The sequence below is a fragment of the Montipora capricornis genome, chromosome 14 (genome assembly GCF_036669925.1).
Source record: "Montipora capricornis isolate CH-2021 chromosome 14, ASM3666992v2, whole genome shotgun sequence".
Taxonomy (NCBI): domain Eukaryota; kingdom Metazoa; phylum Cnidaria; class Anthozoa; order Scleractinia; family Acroporidae; genus Montipora; species Montipora capricornis.
In genome coordinates, this window is record NC_090896.1 from 1105001 (window position 1) to 1124705 (window position 19705).

The following is a 19705-nucleotide window of genomic DNA, read 5'->3' on the forward strand; positions in this document are numbered from 1 at the left end:
AGTTATCCAGTAAATAGTGATTTATCCGGCGGATAGTGCTATCCATCGTTTGAACAACTGGGGCCACTAATGTTCCTTTGGTTTCACTCCAGAGTTGTTACGTCGTTCTGCTGAGCAAACGTTAATGGACATGGTACAACTTCTATTTTCAAGGTGAGATGATGATGTTGAAAACATTTAAGGGTTACTGGGGAACTGACTTATGGCTTAAGGGAATACATTTGATACATTTTTACTTGGACCAAGACATTATGGGAAGTAGCTCTAATGATACAGTAGAGGAGAATTTATTTATAAGCAGTAAAAAAAAAAAAGTTACTGTATTTAAATATTTAATTTAATTTCTATTTAATTAAATTTAAAATTCAAAAATTCACTTGATGAATTCAAGTGAAACCTCAGTCAGTAGTTTATCCACTTGTTAAATCACAATCCAGCGTGGATAAATGCTATCAAACTAAAAGCTGCGCTTTCCACCCTTAGGACATCTTTAGCCTGGTAGAATGACACTCTAACCAGACACTGTATTATTTTGCCAACCCAAACAGGGAAGTAAAGAATTTTATGACATTTCAATTTTGTTTTTGTTTCAGACTTCCACAATTTAAAGAAGAACTCAAATCAGGAGCAGTACCTAATATTAGGAAGGTATCTGCATGTAATGATAAAATCTGCTACAACTGTATTTACATGTATTATAAATTATAGAGAGGGAGCTGCAATTAACCTTTCACAGCTTTCTAACTTATGTTCCTCTATCTATACCACAGAAGACAGACCACAACACTTTTCACTAATGTGTAGAAATGCACCTACAGTAATTAGATGTATTTATTATATAAACACCAATGAAATACCAAGTGAGCTTTCGCGCGAAAACATGATATCTTCACACGTGAAAAGATCACTGTTGCTATGGTTACATATAAAGATCGCACCTTTCGGTGCATTTTGTGGAATGATATAGTATTTCATTGGTGTTTATATAATAAACAGAATATTACATGGCCGCTTGGAGATACGAAATTTCTCTTAGAGTGTTGAAAAATATTTCACTTGTTCGCTGCACTCACTCATGACATATTCTTCGACACTCGAAGAGAAGTTTCGTATCTCCGCGCGGCCATGTAATATCCTCTATGTATGCCCAATTTTGATACTCAAAGCAAATTGTCCCTAATTAAGTCTAAGCATTTGCTACCTACCGAAGCATTTGCTGTCCAACAATAAGGTGAGGGTAAAGGTTAGCATTATTTTTTAGCTTAAGGTAAATGGAACTGTTTATCCCTACTTGAGAAGCAGCATTTGGGGAAACTCTTTGTGACAAACTGTCTGTATTCCAAGACACAAGTGATTTTGAAGTTGGAGAGCTAGGAGAGCAAGGGGACAGACTCTTCGTGACACTCATTGAGACAATTATGTGGTCATCTAATTGGGGGCATTTATGGACATACTTAGTCTACTAATTTATCTGGTACTCTTCGCAAATTGTGTGGGTTCTTTTACGTCCCACAGGGTGATGAACATTTAAGAGACAGGACCTTTGCAGGGCTCGAAATTAACGAAAAAATCCAGTTGCATTTTGCGATAAGATACCAAAATTTAGTCGCAATTTCGCAAATTTTAGTCGCAAAATCGCCGCGCTGCATTGTGTTGTCAGCGGTTTAGCAGAAAAATATGAGCCCGCAGTACTTGTGTGTAAAGAAACTGCTGAAAATGGCGAATGATCGAAGGAATGGAGCTGTGCACGTAACATCGCAGCTAAATTACCAAACAATTACGCTACCTTCAGAGAAAATTCACAACGAGAAACAAAATAATTTTGTCATTTATTTGTTTGTTTATTTTAGCAAAAGTAGCAGCAAAGTGGCAACTGCTAACCCTTTTGTTTCAAAAGAACGAAGGTGACAACAAGTCGCAAATTTGCGACTTCTCCAGATATTTTAGTCGCAAAGGGAAAAATTTAGTCGCAAATGCGACCGTATTGGTCGCAATTTCGAGCCCTGCTTTGGTGTTTTGTCCTTATCCGAGAAGACTGGAGAGTCTAACTGTTGTTATGAAGGCAGCACTTCCTCAGTTATTTAAATACTCTGATTGTTGGTCCGGCGGGAATTTTGATCCTGTGATTATTGTATTATGCCTAATGCAAACCTATAATTATTTATATTGCGAGAGCCTAGGAGAAGGAATGTGCTTGTGGCCATGATGGAATGTTAGTTATGTTGTGTTAGTATCCTCGAGATTTAGATACTATATTTGGTGATGATTGGGCTAATACCATGCCAGTGTCAAAGTTGTTATGTTTTTGCCCTTTAATTGAGGATGGCCGACATCACCTCCATACCACCGTTTAACCCCTTTGAACAGGCTGGCAATGTTGGTCCTTGTTGGACCCACTGGAAAACTTAGATCACAGTAATACATTGATGCTCGTGACATTACAGTTGATGCACGCAAACATGCTTTGCCTCTTCACTTGGGTGGGCTCTCCATGCAAGACATCTTTGCTACAGTTTCCCACGCTGGTACTAACTTCTCAGATGCTATTAACTCACTGGGCATATACATTTTTACAATAACGATCTCCCGCACAGTAGCCCGAGGCTCAACCAACTAAGCCAACCATGCACACCAATACAGTGTGTTAGAATTGATAACATTTTTAATGCATTTGACTGATCATTTTTGTTTGATATTTTTCATATATGCCCCCATCATTACTAATCTATCATTTTTAAGGTGTTCAAAAGAGCTGGAGCCATTTCTACTGGAAAAAGGAAAAAGCATATGTCACCTAAAGCACGGCGAGCACAACAAGAAGTTCCACCTGCAGCAGCAAGCTCACCAGCAGCAGTGACAGCCTCATTAGAACCAGCAAGTACAGAGCCAGAACAATCTGCCATCGGTAGGACAGACAAGGAGGAAGCTGACCAAGACATGGATATTAACAACAAAAAAAGTGAAGGATCTGTCAGTGAAGAGGCTGAAGAAAAACTTGAGATGTCACCCAAAGGCTCTATCCCTTGTGGGGACTCAGAGAAGCCTGTTGAAGAGTGCCCTGACACCACAGAGCCCATACCCAAGGGTGAACCATCAGTGGCATCTCGACTGATGACGGAAGACTCCCGGGAGGGTGAATCTGATAATTTGAGCATGGAGGGAGTTGTTTTATCTGAAGAGGAACCAGAATCAAGATGTGACAAAGTTGCAATGCAAGTAAGTTGTGAACTGCATACAAGGACTGTTTGGCAAGGCAACATTTGAATTCTTGGTTTTGTTTTGTTTGTTGCAAAGTGATCAGCCAAGATTGGTCAACTTTAAATCACATGATTTAGCCATTTCAGGTGCACGTGCTAGTTAGCTTTCAATAAGTCAGTTATTCGTACACTTAATCACAAGACATTAATACACATGGAATTAGTGCTACATGTAACAACCTTTGCAAGTCTTAAGTGTTACTGGGAGTCAGGGCAACAAAATAGTTTCCCCACAGGTAAGAGGTACACATGTACACTTGACAAAAACGTGAAGAATGTGTCAGTGTAAGCACTTAATGTTGCATAAATATTTATTACATTCTTCTACCATTAGAAAGAATTTCAAAAAGAAATCCGTCTCTTTTGTCAATGTGCTTGTGAAGAAACAGAATTGACTATAGTTCTGCTTAATTTGTAAACTGCTTTTCCTTCACTGTGCATTATTCTTAAACTCAAACTGTACTAAGTGATAACTTGAGTTACAAATTATTATTTATTGATAGTTATAATTATATACATGTACATGTATATATGTAAGTTATACTCACTCTGGCTGATGGTGGTGCTTGAAACATCGAAACATGTTCGTTCGAAAGTGTGGTTGTATTTTTAAAAATAATGGTAAATTTAAGTTGAGAAGTTGAGAATGGGTGACCATGCTCACATTTATCATAAACTGTGATTACTTGTAGGATGAGCAGGAAAGTGTGGTGAGCATTCTTATGACAGAAGAGGACTGTAATGAGGACAGTAAAGAAATCATGGGCAGTACAGCGTCGTTAGAGACAGTGGGATCTGAGGACTTGTCAGAAATAACGGAAGGAATTCACACAGAGTCAGGCTTACAGCAAGATGACTATGTCAACCCTCGTGGTGTGAGATTCACTCCTCAGGAACCTGTTAAAGAAGGTACTAAAGCTTGATAGATAAACTACATACCCAGGGCCTGGCATCAAAAGTCCCTTGAATTTCTCGTGTGTTAAAAATTTGGTCTTTTGGTATGTTTTCAAGAATAAACTAGAAAAGTGATTGTGAAGTTTGATGACTGAAACCCTATCCCTTCCTAAGATACAGAGGGAATTGCGACACCCTAAAACGGTCCAGAAAGTTTTGGGACTTTTAAGAAACAGGCCCTTAGTCACTGTTTAAATCAGGGTAGGCACATACCTTGAGGATCCAAGCCAGGGAAATTAGAAAAAAGTAGGTGATTTGTTATTTCCTCTGTCTGTTATTAGTGTACTTATTGTGAAAAGCATGAATAGATAAACTGACTTGAGCTTTATACTCAGTGGCAATATTTTACAATAAATCAATAACAGACGTTCAGGCTTTTTTTATGTAAATTAATAATTATTGCCCTGTTAAGACACTTTTTTTGTTTAAAAGGAGTAAAAACTATAATTATTTTTGAAGAAAAGTCCTTCATGGGAACAAATGAGCACCTCAAATTAACCAGCTAACAACTGAATGGCTTCATAGCTTATCTGATGGAGCATTGCACCGGCATTGCACCGGCATCGCAGAGGTCATGGGTTCAAAACCTGTTGGAGCCACCTGAATTTTTCAGGTGTCTGTAGAGCGGCAGTTGCTTAAGGAAAAATTAACATTGATCAGCTTGGCTGCAGACAACGAAAAAAAAGCTTCATTGCACTTCAATGGTCGTTAGCAACAAAACTACAGCATTATTTTTTGGTTTTCATGGATGCAAGGACGTCTTTTAGTGTTTTGAATTTGGACTAAAATAGCGTGACACTGCCCCTTTAAGCAACATCAACCCCAGCCTCGCTTTCTGTCCAAGGTTACTCGTCACACTCCATTCATATAGTCATTTTGGTAAAAAGTAATATTCAGGAAAGTGCAAAACTAATTAATTTTGTCAATGTCTTGACAAAATGACAGGTTCAGGTCCATTAGTTCCTTATGGCTTACCATGCACCAGGGAGTTGTTCAGATTTCTCATTTCTCTTATCAATCCTCATGACAGGTGAGTTGGGAAGCATAACTACAACTATTATTATTATTATTATTATTATTATTATTATTATTATTAAAACTTCTTAGCAGCACGAAGTAAGATATCGCTTTGATGATCCATACGATGTTTTTGAAATTCATATTTAATCAATACATGTTTCGGATGAAACATCATCCATCGTCAGTTGACAAATGAGAAATAAACTAAAGTTGAGCAATAAATAGTGTAACAAAGTGAGATATAACATGAATAATTAAGGATGAAGGCGAGAACAGAATAAAATAAAAACACCCAACCACGAAACAAAATTACCGTACATCGGTCCCTTTTCCATCATAACAAAACGCAGAATTAAGAAATTAGTCAACAAATTTTGCAGCGACCTGGAAATTAAGTTGGTGTTCACCCCGTTTAAAATTAGGAGTTGGTTTGGGGCGAAGGATCCTATCCCTGCGGGTTTACGATCGCGAATCATTTACAAGTTTTCATGTGCAGGCTGTAATGCCTGTTATATTGGTGAAACCAATAGACATTTCGCCACTCGCATCCGTGAACATCTCGCCTCCGACAAACATTCCCACATATTTAAGCACTTGAGAGGTTCTGAAAATTGTCGCTCCCGGTGTTCAGAAGACTGTTTTAAAATCCTCGACTCTGCTTCCACACGTTTCCAATTGAAAATCAAAGAAGCCATGCATATCCTTTGGGAGCAGCCATCTCTAAATTCCCAAGTCAAACATCTTAATTTATCCCTTTCATACTAATTAGTTTCTTTTCTTAGCCTAAACAGTTTGGTTTTTTCTGTTTTGTTTCGTGGTTGGGTGTTTTTATTTTATTCTGTTCTCGCCTTCATCCTTAATTATTCATGTTATATCTCACTTTGTTACACTATTTATTGCTCAACTTTAGTTTATTTCTCATTTGTCAACTGACGATGGATGATGTTTCATCCGAAACATGTATTGATTAAATATGAATTTCAAAAACATCGTATGGATCATCAAAGCGATATTATTATTATTATTATTTCAATAGTGATTTAGAATTGTGGAAATCATAACCTTAATAGGACATTTGCATGATGATGCCATTTGACTACAAGTACCAGAATCCTTCAAGTTTCGCTTTTCTCATGTTAATTAGAGCTTTGTTGTTTTTACCCCACTGGGAATACAAAATTTAAATATGAAAAGAAAAAAAAACTGAATTGTGGTAGTTGTAGTCAAATGACGCCATCTTGAAAATTGCCTATTAATGGTTAGTTTTCACTATTTACAAGTGCAGCTGAGAAGTTGAACCAGGACTACCAGCAGCAAATTCTCGAACCAGTGGTCAGAACGTGTCTTGAAGCTGGGATCCCAGGATCTCAAGGCCTCTAAACATGGGGCCACACTGCCTCCCTGTAATGTGTGCTGTGATTGCCACACAAGTGACCCTGCTTGCAAATCTTCAGTTTCACACATTCAGTTCTCAGACAAAAGCAGAAACCAGAGGTCTTTGCTACTCTTATTCCATTGACTCGTCTCTCACATCTTTGTTGTGCAGTTTTTACTTTAGGAGCTTCTTTGACTCTGTCTTCGATTCCACCTCCGTCACTAATAAAACCAGAATGGATTTTGTTCCTTTCCTTTGCTTCCTTTTCTCAGGCACAATTCAGAAGCCATGATCCACATGGGGTTGTCTTTGTTAACTGTTGCTTTAGAGTCTGGTGCACACCACATTGGGACTTTTCCGTCTTTAATGAATTACGTTAAAGATGACATGTGCAAGAACCTATTTTGGGTGAGTATAGGCGGTGAAGTATTTTAAAGAAATACATTCGGAAATGCATTTGTGATGGCTCTATTAAAGTAAACCCGAATCGCCATCGATAAAAAGATACATATCTTGATTTGAAACTTGTAAAGGAAACTTGCGGTAGTAAAGGAAACCTGTAGAAAAGTAAGTATAGTGAACCACACAACATTGCTCCTAGGATGTCGTCTCCCTGTCAAACCATGCATAAAGGCTTTGTACGGAAAAGTACAATAAAGAAACTGAAATCTCCTTCTGCTTGCTTTGACCTTGATACATGTTCCGGCCAAACAGTTTCCTCATCTTCATTGCAAGAAATCTAGCTATTAGATAGTAGTTGCCGCTAGGAGACACCATTAATATTATCCATCTTTAATAAGGCAACTTGTGTCCTGATCTTTGAACTAATTTAATACTTTTCTGGTTTTATTGGCTTTTCAGCTGATTCAGTGCGATTTTCTTGGTTTGTTCACCATGGCACTTCGAGTTTGTTTCTTACTCTTTGAGGGCCTCCGAACGCACCTAAAATTTCAAATGGAGGTTTGAAAAAATAAATTCCTTTAATTAATTTAACTTCCATTCTTAAAGGGGCTAGGTCACGCAATTTTAGGCAATTTCAGCATTGATCGAATGGTCATAGAAGTAACTAAAATATCAAAATAACTATTTGAACTATAGAAGAACTCTAACAAAACACAGGGAAGCCAAGAACGGACGTGGATGGACAAAACTGGAGAGGATTGAAATGGATTGAATTTGGGTAAATTTGAAAAACGTCGGCCCACCTTTTTTCAATTTTATATCAGTCTATATCAAAATGTCATTTACAAAGCTGGAAAATCATTCTCAGTTGTTATGTGGCCGTGATTTTGCGAATGAAAGACTCTTGCTCTGCCAATTTTTCGTTTATAGCTCATAATTAAGAAAGTTAAACAAATTTACCTAAAATAGCGTGACCTACATGTAGCCCCTTTAAGTGTAGCTTTTAAATGCTCAAATGCAACTAAGATGTTTAAGGTGTAATAAACCTGTGGGAAGGATGGGAAACAAGTTGCTTGGCTTGGCAACAGGGGAAAGTCAAGTAATTTTCATAAAGTACTTTAGTCAAAAACAACCAACACAAGCAATCAAATTTATAAAGGAATCAGAAATAAAGGGCCTTAATTATTGCAAAGTCCGAAATTTGTAACAAACGTAAACAATGGAATTCTTGACTTTGAGTGCTTTCTCTTGCTCCTGTGTAATAAAATTGCCATTCTTCGTAATATAGCTACAAAAAATAAACAATTGGATACGTTTAAGAAAACTTGGCCTTCTCACTCGAGTTTTGTTTGTGTAGGTGACTATGGGTTTTTTCTTTGTTTTTCCTTTCCCTCTACTGTAAATTGAATTGATGCCGCAATGTGCAAAAGCTCCCGTACGTCTAGTAGCGTTCTGTTGTGTGTATTTGTAATTTGCGTTTTGTTTCTTGTAAATGATCTAGACTAATAAAAATTTAAAAAATTTAAAAAAATTGTGGACGTTGGTTTTACATAATGTATTTTACACTCAATATTTTTCATAAGAAAGAGTTTGCACTCGGACTCGTTTGAAAATGAGGCTGAAAAATACTTGAATTCGGCTTTTCTTTTCAGTGAAAGAAGGGATATGTTTTTTTTAAATGTTAGCTGTGCAGTACTTACATTTCAACAGAGTTAACTACCGTAATGTGTGTTGAAGTGCTGAATATTCCCATGTAATATATCTGAGCCGTAGCCCAGTTGATGGGAACGGGACAACACATGGACAGTGCTACAGGGCCTACGTCTGAAAAAAAAACCACTGCTGTGAATTGACATCTTAAATTCCCATGGCCTGCAACAGTATTCTTATCCACAGGTCGTGGGTTCAATTCCCACCTCCCTCTTCAGAGTTTTCTCTGTCCTTGTGTGGGCCTGTTTCCATTACAAGGGCTTATGCTCAGATGAATTTGATGGGAGTATGGAGCACTTCAAGTTGTGCTCTGGTAGTTAACTTTGTTTCTAAGTGGTTGAGAAAGGTACACTCAAATGGAAAAACCTTTGCATTTGAGAATAGGCCATTTCCGAGTTCATGTTTGCCTTCTCTTCAAAGCGAAAGCGAAGTTTTTTGTGGTACTTCAAATATGAATGAAAAGCTATTTTGGTAAGAAACACTACGCAATTAGACTCACTGTGAAGAGGAGGCAGACATGAACTCAGAAATGGCCTACGACCTGCTTTTTTAAATTTTTTTTTTAGTTTTAAAAGATTTATACACATACCTACATTTACACAAACGAGTACTATGACCATATGAGCAGACAACGGCAACAACAGAATAGCAGGTTGACGTTACAACAAGCAATCAACAATTATTCCGTCAAACTTTTATTAGCTTTTGCCGCTTTGACTAGCAACTGAACCTGTTTGTTCCGAATCCATGTTTATAATCAAAGAGTAAATTAAAGTAACCAGGTCTAAGCTATGAAACGTTAACATCTTCTGTTTTTCAGATGTTCTTCAAAAAATTGATGGACATTTTAGCGTTGGACCTTCCAAGTGTTCATTACGAGAAAAGAGAACTGATCCTGGATGCTATAAACCAGGTAACGGATGTTAAATGGGCCATCCCTTAGTGACAGCACTGGTTTCAAGCAGTAGATTTAATTAGTTGCCTAGCTGGCAGTTTTGTTTGAGTGAATGAACAATTGGCGAAGCCAAACAAACTGGCGGCGAAGACACGAGGAGATTGGGGCGGGGAGAAGGGAGAAACCTTCACCGATTGTTCGTTCCCTCTGACAAAATCGCCAGCTACGCAGGGTATAGAGAAATCAATGACACTACTGAGACATAAGATGTGAGGAGACCAGATTTGATTTCTGGTTTGATTGAGCATTGTCTTGTTGTCCCACTGGACTTTTGTTCTTCTTTCCCTCTCTCAATTATGCGTGCATGTAATAAGTTACATGTATAGTACATTCACTGCTATTCATACACTGAACCCGGTAAAGTCTTCGTACGAGCCAAGTGGACCATCAGGCCGGAGCTTATCCCGGTTTCCACAGCATGAAGCGACTAGGAGTATTTCTACTCCCCCCCCGGATGGGATGTTGGTCCATCGCAGGGTTACCCCCAGCATTAAATTCGCGGGTACCCATTTATACACCTGGGTGGAGAGAGGCACCGTGAGAGTAATGTGTTTTGCCCAAGAACACAACACAATGTCCCCTGGCCAGGCCCCGAACCCGGACTACTCGATCCGGAGTCGAGCGCACTAACCATGAGGCCACCGCGCCTCCCATTCATACACTGAACCCGGTAAAAATTGGAATTTAGAAGTTGTTTCTGAGAGAGGAAAACTGGAGTGACAAAACAAACCTCTCGAAGCAGAGTAGAGAACCAACAAGGGTAAACCTCATGCAACAATGAATCCGAAAATTAACCCTGGTACTCATTAGTGCAAGGCGAGGGCCCTCGGCCAACGCTCACCCCATACTCGTATTGTTTTTTACCATTCAAGATGTCTAGTTGGTTAAGAAATCTTTCAAGAACAGTTCAATTTTTCAAGAGTGCACCTATTGTAAGATCGAAGTTACACACTTCCCAAAATGAATGAGATGAATGCTGCATTTCTGAATTCCTCAATTTCCTGTTTGTCTATTTGTTTTCAGTTGTTCCGTGTTCCAAATCTAGTGATGGAGCTTTATCTCAACTATGACTGTGACATTTACAGCACCAATGTTTTTGAAGAACTCTGTAAACTACTCTCAAAGGTAGGAAAGGAGTACAGTGTAACTGCTCTCTGTTAGGACTCGAATTCAACCCATGGACATGGCACCCGAACCTACCGGTAACTCAAGTCTCTGACTCGGTATTTAGGTATTCTAAATTTAAAATACAGTAATATGTACAGTAAATTAAGAAAGCACTAAAATAAAAACAAACGAAAATTCCTCTAATGTATTTACAATGGCTTCAAATAAAGCTGTTCTGCATAGTGGCTTACTAAACTTCCGGTTTGATCTTAGATCTGTATGTTGAACTGCTTTAGGTGGCAAAAGCGCAGCGAGTTTGTGATTTACATTATTTGAAATGTTGTTAAACAGTTTTTTACACAACTTACTCCTCCTATCATAAAGCGTGGGAGTACTGGCTCTTGCTAGCACATCCCGATATTTGCAGTCAGGAAAGATTATCTGCATAGTGCTCCTGTGAATGCACTCGATATTATGCGATAAATGACCAGGTCGGCTATGGTGAAAAACCTGACATGCATAATGTTAGAGTAAAATTGGACTAGATCACTACTTCCAGTCCCAGCTTTTTTAAGCTGTCTCAAAAGCTACAAACGCTGGATACTTTCTGGTAACCAATCAAATACCAAGGAATACAATGGAGCTGAGCATTGGGCAATCAGCATTTTATGGCAGCAAAAAACTTTTTTTTGGTAACGGCAGACTTTTGGATAAGGGCAGTACTCGAAATTTTCTTGTGCATTAGTTTCAAATTAATTTTGACAGTATAGGGTGTTAATATTACATATACATACTGGTATGTCAACGTTATATTGCTGTAATGAGCTTTTTCGTGTGTTTGAGTTTTTCTTGCTCTAATCAGGTTCTGTTTATTTGTGGTTACTTCTGGCAGATATGTGTATATTATTGGAGAATCTCAAGTAAAAAAGGAGAATTTTTGCCAAATAAAAAAGAGGTTCTCCTTTTTTTATTCAGCATAAAGGGGTAATGAGAAATACTCAAGTGAAGCTATGATCCTCGCAGTTATTAATGCAATTTTTGCAATTGCGTAAAGAAGCCTGAAAATTTCAGGACTAACGTCTGTGGCTTCATAGCTCAGTTGGTTAGAGCGTCACACCCGTATCCCGAGGATCATAGCTTCACTTGATTTGATATCCGCAGTTCGTATATATGATCCATTTCATATATCATTTCATCGTTGAATGAGAAATACTGCTTTCAATCTGACAAGGTCTGTTAAAAACTAAATCAAAATGTGGGAAAAGTGACGTCCATAGCTGCATGAGCTGTATAAGATGATTTGTTCGATGTAATGTGTTATTATCTGTTATCCATTTTAGCCGCTACGTAATCACATATTTTTTTGTTTATTGTTGCCGTATATTGCTGTGTAATCTTTCACGTTTATTTAAATTTTTCTTTTGTTAGAATGCTTTTCCAGCTGGAAGTCTTTACAGTGTGCACATTCTTGCTCTGGATGCACTACTTGCTGTGGTACAGAGTATAGAAGGACATTGTCATTCACAGCTGTTAAACACTGTAGAGAAGGCCATTGATGAGAATGCCTCTGATGGAGCCCGAAAGAAAAAGAAAGAAAAAACAGGTTACCGTTGGATGTAGCGTATTAAAAACATGAATGTTGTGACAGTGAAGCAAAAATTGTAGATAATCGCGGCAGCTTCAAATTTATCTGCACGATGAGAGATATTCACTTCAATTCTGGTCGCGTAACTAAGGGCGCGTTCTATTGACCATATACCGGAATAAGAATGCGTGGAGTGATGATTAAAATGGTATGATTGTCACATTTCGAAGCAGCAAGGATAATATAAATGTTTAAAATAGCATTTTAGCAGATGTTTGACAATTTTAATGTGAATCCCCGTAAAAACCAAGGATTTCTAACCTATATTCCATGTATTCCTATTCCGGAATACGGTCAATCGAACGCACCTTAAGTTATCAAAGTTGACTTCCAAGGGAGGTTACGCTCGTTCATCAATTCCAAACCTGTTTTTAAAACCCGTTCTCAATTCCAAACCTGTTTTGTGGTTTTGGGTTTTGCGCCCTAATACTGTGATATCCGAGACATCCCTGTACCCAATTTTAAGATTGTCATATTTCCTTGTACATAAAACCACCTAGATATTTTATTTAAGGTGGCCGAACACAGTTTCCGCGTGGTCAGCGGAGTTGTTTAAAAGTCTGCGCGGCTTTTAAAAAACAAAACAGTGCCGATTGCGACAAAAGTTTAACGGAAGGTAACAATAAAAGGGGAGAAAACCGCATATTCACTGATTGCAAGTTGTTTGTATCCCAGGAACCCAGCTAAATCCGGGCACATGCGCAGTGGCTCGAAAAATTGAGACTTGAGTGCTTTTGCCCTGAGAAACATGCCGCTTTCAAACAACTTAGTTGCTAGAATTTCAAGAAATTTGGCAAAAAAATAGCTCAGAAACAACGTGAATGATCTATCACAACAAATCTGAATTTTAACAGAGGGAAGTGTAAATAATACAGAACATGGAGTGAAAACAATACATGGCGAATTACCAAAATGGTCTCTGTCAAAATTTTATTAGTACAGTGTTGACAGAAGGGATTTTATGTGAATTCTTTGTGGGCAAATTAAGAAAAACGTCTAACGACTGGATTTTTTTTAAATAAACAAAAACCATTTATTAAGCCTCTTTTTTAACCAGCCCTGTTGCATAGCAACAGCACAAACCTGAGCCAAAATGCAACAATAAACCCTTCTGTGGTTAACCTAGACTCTTGCGAAAAACAGGCACCCAAGCTTAAGTAGGTAAAAAAATAATGGTGAATTAGGCACAGGTAGCTGAAAACTGCCAGGTGATCTGGTGACGTAACTTGGAGGACTGTGGAGAAGAATTTTAACGCCGTATCCCACAACCGCGCGCTGCCTTATTTTTTAATTCAACAAGGCAGAGGCGAGGTTAGATCTCGTCGGATGTACTTGAATGTTCATTCAGTAACAGGAAATGTGGTAGACACGGAATAATCTATTGAGTTTTGGCGATGGAAGGTACTGCAGGGAGTTTGGAAACAACATCCAAGGCCGCGCGCGGTTGTGGGATACGGCGTTAAAATTTTTCTTCCCAGTCCTTCAAATTACGTCACCAGATCACCTGGTGTGTTTGTCACCTTAATGAAGTTTTCTTAAGAAATTGTTTGAAACGAAAAAATACACAGCCCACATTTTTGTGTCAAGAGTATCTGAACTTTTCTTGAAAATATCTCCATGGTGTAGACTCCAAAATGCACAGAAACATCATGTACAAACTTTTGTATCTAATGGTTTCAGGTGATGATGATTCAGGCACTGACGAAAACTGCGATTCACCACTTTTATCTTCACCAACCCCTCCCTCATCTGGCTTTGCTATGGCCAAGAAAATGACCATTGGGGTAGTATCAGAGGAGCCTGGCATCCAGGAAGGCGCTTCAAAGAGTGGAACCAATGATCCTGTGCATGATTCAGATGACAAACTTGGCTCCAACCAGGGATTACTATTCTCTTATAAAATGCCGACGACAGATACCCTAGCTGAACTGCGACGGAGGAAAAAGGTACAAGAATTGATTGAACTTGGTTTTACATTGGACTTGGGGGCTTAGGCCTGTCGCACACAGTGCAACATCAATCGATCAACAAATGTTGCAGTTCTTGTTCAACAATCTCATCGTGTTATGTTTAATGTTGAAGGAGGCAATTAAAAAGTTAAATGTTGTGGACTGAAGTTGAATGAAAATAGAAACAATGATCTCTGTTCCGTTCAAAAGATTGACGTAGGTGAACACCATAAAGCAATCGTTTTCCAGTCGCAAGAAGCAGATGAGTCATGGCCATGGAATGCTGCACCAATTTTCACCGTGTGTCATCAGCTTTAAGGGAAACCACAAAGTTAATATCTGGCTCATTGAGGCACATAATCCGTATTAAGTGACATTTTGTTCTTGACATTGTGGCTGGAATAATTGTTGTTGTCAAGAGAAAATTTAATCTTGTTGTTATGATGATTACGCTTATGATAAAAATTATGGTGATCATTATGATAATGACGTTGTTTACGATGGCCATGATGATGACAATTAAGGTAAAATTGATGATGATAATGATGTTGTTGTTGTTGTTGTTTATGATGGTGATGATGACATTGAGGATGATGATGATGTCAATTATGACAATGATGATGATGATAATGATGATCCTGCTGCCAATAGATGATGTTGTAGTGTTTTTGTCCCAAAGCAGATTAAGCCGCATTGTTTTCATGTAACATCGTGTCTTTTGTATTTCGCTAGATTCTTCAAGCTGGCACTGAACAATTCAACAACAAAGCCAAGAAGGGAATTGAGTTCCTGCAAGAACATCGTTTGCTCGCCTCTCCCATTAATCCCGAGGAAGTGGCTAAATTTTTGCGGGAAAATCCGCGTTTAGACAAGAAGGCTATCGGAGACTTCATTGGTGACAAGAAAAATAGTCATATTCTGGAGGCATTTGTTAGGTATAATCGCATTTTCCTGACTTGAAATGGCATTACACCTGGCACTTCCGGCTTGCAAAGATATACGGGATATATCCAAATGTTGAAGTAATTAGGTGCACGTTGATTTCAATAAGTGTCACAAAGTGTCCTTTTGCTCTTCTCCCCAACTTCAAAATCACTTGTGTCTTGGAATACAGACAGTTAACGTCACAAAGAGTTTCTCCAAATGCTGCTCCTCTTGTAAGGATAAACAGTTCCATTTACTCAAGTAAAGCTATGATCCTCGCTGTTATGGTCGCAATTTTAGCAATTGCTTAGAGAAGCCTGAAAAATTCAGGACTTCAACAGGGTTTGAACCTGTGACCTTGTGATACAGGTGCGACGCTCTAACCAACTGAGCTAGGAACCCACTGAGGTTGGGAGCTAAAACTAACAGCAACTTTTACCCTCACCTTATTGTTGGAAATTGGTAGCAAGGCTTAGGCTATCAGGGGCACTTTGTGTTGGATGTCAAAATTGGGCATGCATCTAATTAATTAGGCAGCTTTAGCACGCACATTTTTGAGACACGGACAGCAACCAGAAGAGAACATTTCACTTGCCAGGGCAGTGGTGTCCCCCAGATTTTTATACCAATCATCTTTAATGGAGACAAGACACTTAGCAGTGTAAATGTGATTGTGTGAAGACACGTTAAAATGGGAAACAGCTCACTTCCGGTTGCCGTCCGCTTCTCAAAAATGCTCAGGCTCAAGGGCCCACAGACAGACTTTTTGCACGTTGCTAAGGAAGTGAAATGTTACAGTGTACTTCTGGTGACTGACGTCATCATAATTATCATGAGCTGACAAGAAAACCCACTCACAAGCAAAAATCACTGCACTTACTGTTGTTTCCATCGAAGGTTTGTCCTCGCGCTCGTTCTCAGATCTACTGCGCATGCGTAAACAAATTCACTTCCAGCAGTCTTTAAATTAAATTAATTTTTTGTTATATGGCACGTTTCACCCTCCAAATACAGAATATAGCTAAGCATTTATTTTTTCAAATCATCTTTTTTAAAAATGTTATGGGTATTTCAGCATCGTTTATCTCTTTGAAAAGAGCAATTTTCAAAATAAAAAGAAAACCATGCTTGGCTGGATGCAAAAACGAATGCAAATTATCAAACCACTGATTAAATACCCAAATTGAGTAGCACATAGAAAAATTTAGAGTTTTTTAAATTGGTCATGTGACCATGGGCATGGCATGATGAGGTCATATTTAGGGTAATTGGTATGCTAAAGTTGGAAACTGACCAAAATAAATTTACCAAATTCTCTCAAATTACTTAAACATTACATCCTTAACAACACACCCCAAAAAATATGTCAGTGGGCCCTTAAGCTCCCTATTAACAGAAAATGACGGGAATGTGGCATCAGATGATTACCCAAACTATTTTAAGATATTATCGAAATGGCATCAGACCTCTAAAAAATTGGCATTTTATGGAAACTTTTCAGGTCGGTATTTCAAACTTTTAATCAGACCCTGAGCGTGTTGCAGTATCCTTAGTTCCTCTTGTTTGAGCAAAAGAGACTGGTCAACAAGAAGAAGAACTACGAATGAATGATAGAAGATCCATGTGAATGTTCACATATTTCATCTGTGGAAATTGAAGTGCATGAGAGTTGGAGATCATAGTCCTAATTGGCTAGCTTAATGTTGTAGGCTTTGGGAATTAAACGTTTTGTTCCAGGTATTTCCATATCATTTAATGTGAATGCTACATTATCATGCAAATACAATACACAAAGAATCTTAATCCCGAGAGATTTGATTTGGGTACAACATTGAGTTAGCCGATTAGGTCTATTGCATTTATCACAACCTCAAGTTAACGCTTTGACTCCAGGGAGTGGTCAGTATGTAAGTACTCCTCACAATAGACCCTTAGACCCTTGAAAGCCTGACGGAGAAATCTAGGTTTTTCAGGTCTTCGTTGTAATTGTGTAAGTTGCTGCTTAACTGCAAAAACCTCCAACTCTCGCCTAGATGGAATGTGGTAGGCTAGAGTTTCCACAGTGGCCAGCCAACCCTCAGTTGGGCAGAACGGTGCACCCATGGTTGGTAAATTCCAGCAAATAAGCCATGAGCCCTCTGTTCCAAGCACCTGGAAAACTAGTAGAATCGGTACATTGAAAAATACAGGTTGGGTAGGATGGGGAATGCCTGAAATAATCGCTCAATCCTGTTGTGTAATTTTGGGTTTCTTCTCAACAATTAAATTGTAATGGAGGTCTCATGTTATGTCATGATCTTCATTTTTCAGATCATTCCAGTTCCATGACTTTAGAATTGATGAAGCCCTTCGATCATTCCTAGAGAGTTTCCGCTTGCCTGGAGAAAGTCCAGTCATCGAACACATCATTGAGTTCTTTTCAGAGTTGTATTTTGTAAGTGACCTCTGGGGTTTCTGCCATATTTTTATAGAAGAGGATAACATTTTGTCCGCCATTTGGCCCATGAAAAGGCATGAGTAATGCCTGGCATGATAATTAGGTATTCAATTTCTTTAGAGAAGTGTTCAATTTGGTCACGTCAGCTTATCTGCTGCTACCATCTCCCTATCATGTATGAATATGGACAGGATATTTTTGTGTTGATTGATTGATTGGTTGATCGTTTGATGGATTGTTTGGTTGGTTGATTGATTGATTAGTTGTTTGGTTGATTGATCGATAGGTTGATTGATTGGTTGGTTGATTGATTGATTAATTGATTAGTTGGTTGGGTGGTTGGTTGATTGATTGATTGATTGATTGATTGATTGAGTTATTCCTTGCTTGTTTGGTTGATTGATTGATTGGTTGATTGATTGATTTGTTGGTTGATATTGATTGATTTATTTATTGACTGCTTGGTTGATTTATTGCTTGGTTAGTTGGTTGGTTGATTTATTGCTTAGTTGGTTGATTGGTTGATTGAATGATTAATTATCACTGATGATGATGACCATTTTATGATTGAGGAATAAGAGACACTTCTAATGTGAACATGATGATGATGATGATGATGATGGTGTTTTATTCACATTAAAAGAGTATAGAAAGAAGATAAAAGATTATCCTGCAACTTAAAAGTTTTATAAGTTTAATTAAGACACCACTGAACTTTCTCTTAGTTCAGAGCCTACAGAAGGAATCAAGTGTACATGCAAGTTTACAGTTCTGAGCTTAGGTTTACTTCACAAACATATTAATACAATTTTGTGATAAGTGTTGTGAACATTCAAAATAATGAAAAAAATGTAACATTTTGTTTATATTTAACAGGAAAGCAACCCTGAACCATATGCTAACAAAGACGCTGTGTTTACACTCTGTTACGCTGTGATCATGTTGAATGTTGATCAACACAACTCCAACATCAAACAGCAGAAGCCTATGACTTGTGAGGTAGTTTCAAATTTTATATCAACAACGTTGCAGCGATAATTAATCGGTTTCAACAGAGTTTCTCAGGACCAAATCGAAATTTATGACTATAGGCCATCAAAAAGGATGCTGGCTGTTAAATAAAGCAATAATAACACAAAGAAATACATGTAGCTGTCGTCAGGTATCGGAAAATGCTTGCCAACAAAGTTCCAACTGGTATTGGTTGTTGCTTCTGTTAGGCTAAGGAATTCAGACGCCATATTACGAAGTGCAAAGCATTCGTCGGATTACTTGAGACACTGACCGATCAAACGTTTTCACAAGAATAGTGAATAAAGGATTGCAAACAATTATCGCTCGTAAATCGACATTATTAACTTAATTTAGGACAGATTTACTTGTTGAACTAAAACTTTTTGTAAATTCTTTTATTATCATTTTAGGAATTCAAGAAAAATCTAAGAAAGGCTAATGGATCAGGGGATTTTAAAGCAAGCATGGTGGAAGAAGTATACCACGCCATTAGGTACATTGGGAATATTTCCAGAGTTGGGGAAAGAAGTCGCTCTTAGGTTTGGGTCTGGGCCGAGTATGAGGCCCAATTTGCACCATTCTCCTTCCCAGATCCCATTGTTTCTCTAATGCCGTCGTGGCCTTCACACAAGAAAACGAAGTGCTCTGGAGACATGGGATTTGCAGTCCCAGATTGTAGGACTTTCGGAGTTCATATATGAGTCAACAGTACTACACATGGCGGCACTCAGAAGCATTACATTCAAAGAGTCTCTATGTGAAGCTTTAAGCGGCCCCATCTTAGAGAATGTGGCCTTTCTTGTCAAACAGAAAGAAGCCTTACTCAATATCGTAGTTTTAAGCAAAGCCACTCTGATCATTTTACCGTTTGGCTTCACGCCAAATTGGCCATTTTTACTTCCGGTTCAAGATTTTATTGTTCGCAAACTAACCAGTGAAGAAAAGAATTTGAATTT

General features: G+C 38.3%; 1 protein-coding gene across 2 annotated transcripts in view; it reads left to right on the top strand.

Moving 5' to 3' along the window:
• The window catches only part of LOC138032475 (Golgi-specific brefeldin A-resistance guanine nucleotide exchange factor 1-like), a 42695-nt gene that overhangs the window by 9273 nt on the left and 13717 nt on the right, over positions 1-19705 (top strand). For both annotated transcript variants that reach the window (XM_068880177.1, XM_068880178.1), the window contains exons 6-20: positions 93-153; positions 594-648; positions 2740-3216; positions 3950-4166; positions 5157-5241; positions 6879-7014; positions 7468-7566; positions 9539-9631; positions 10697-10798; positions 12209-12383; positions 14106-14371; positions 15107-15309; positions 17609-17732; positions 18612-18734; positions 19160-19242. In XM_068880177.1, coding sequence (XP_068736278.1) covers positions 93-153; positions 594-648; positions 2740-3216; positions 3950-4166; positions 5157-5241; positions 6879-7014; positions 7468-7566; positions 9539-9631; positions 10697-10798; positions 12209-12383; positions 14106-14371; positions 15107-15309; positions 17609-17732; positions 18612-18734; positions 19160-19242 — 2299 coding nt within the window. The remainder of the gene's footprint in view (positions 1-92; positions 154-593; positions 649-2739; positions 3217-3949; positions 4167-5156; positions 5242-6878; positions 7015-7467; positions 7567-9538; positions 9632-10696; positions 10799-12208; positions 12384-14105; positions 14372-15106; positions 15310-17608; positions 17733-18611; positions 18735-19159; positions 19243-19705) is intronic.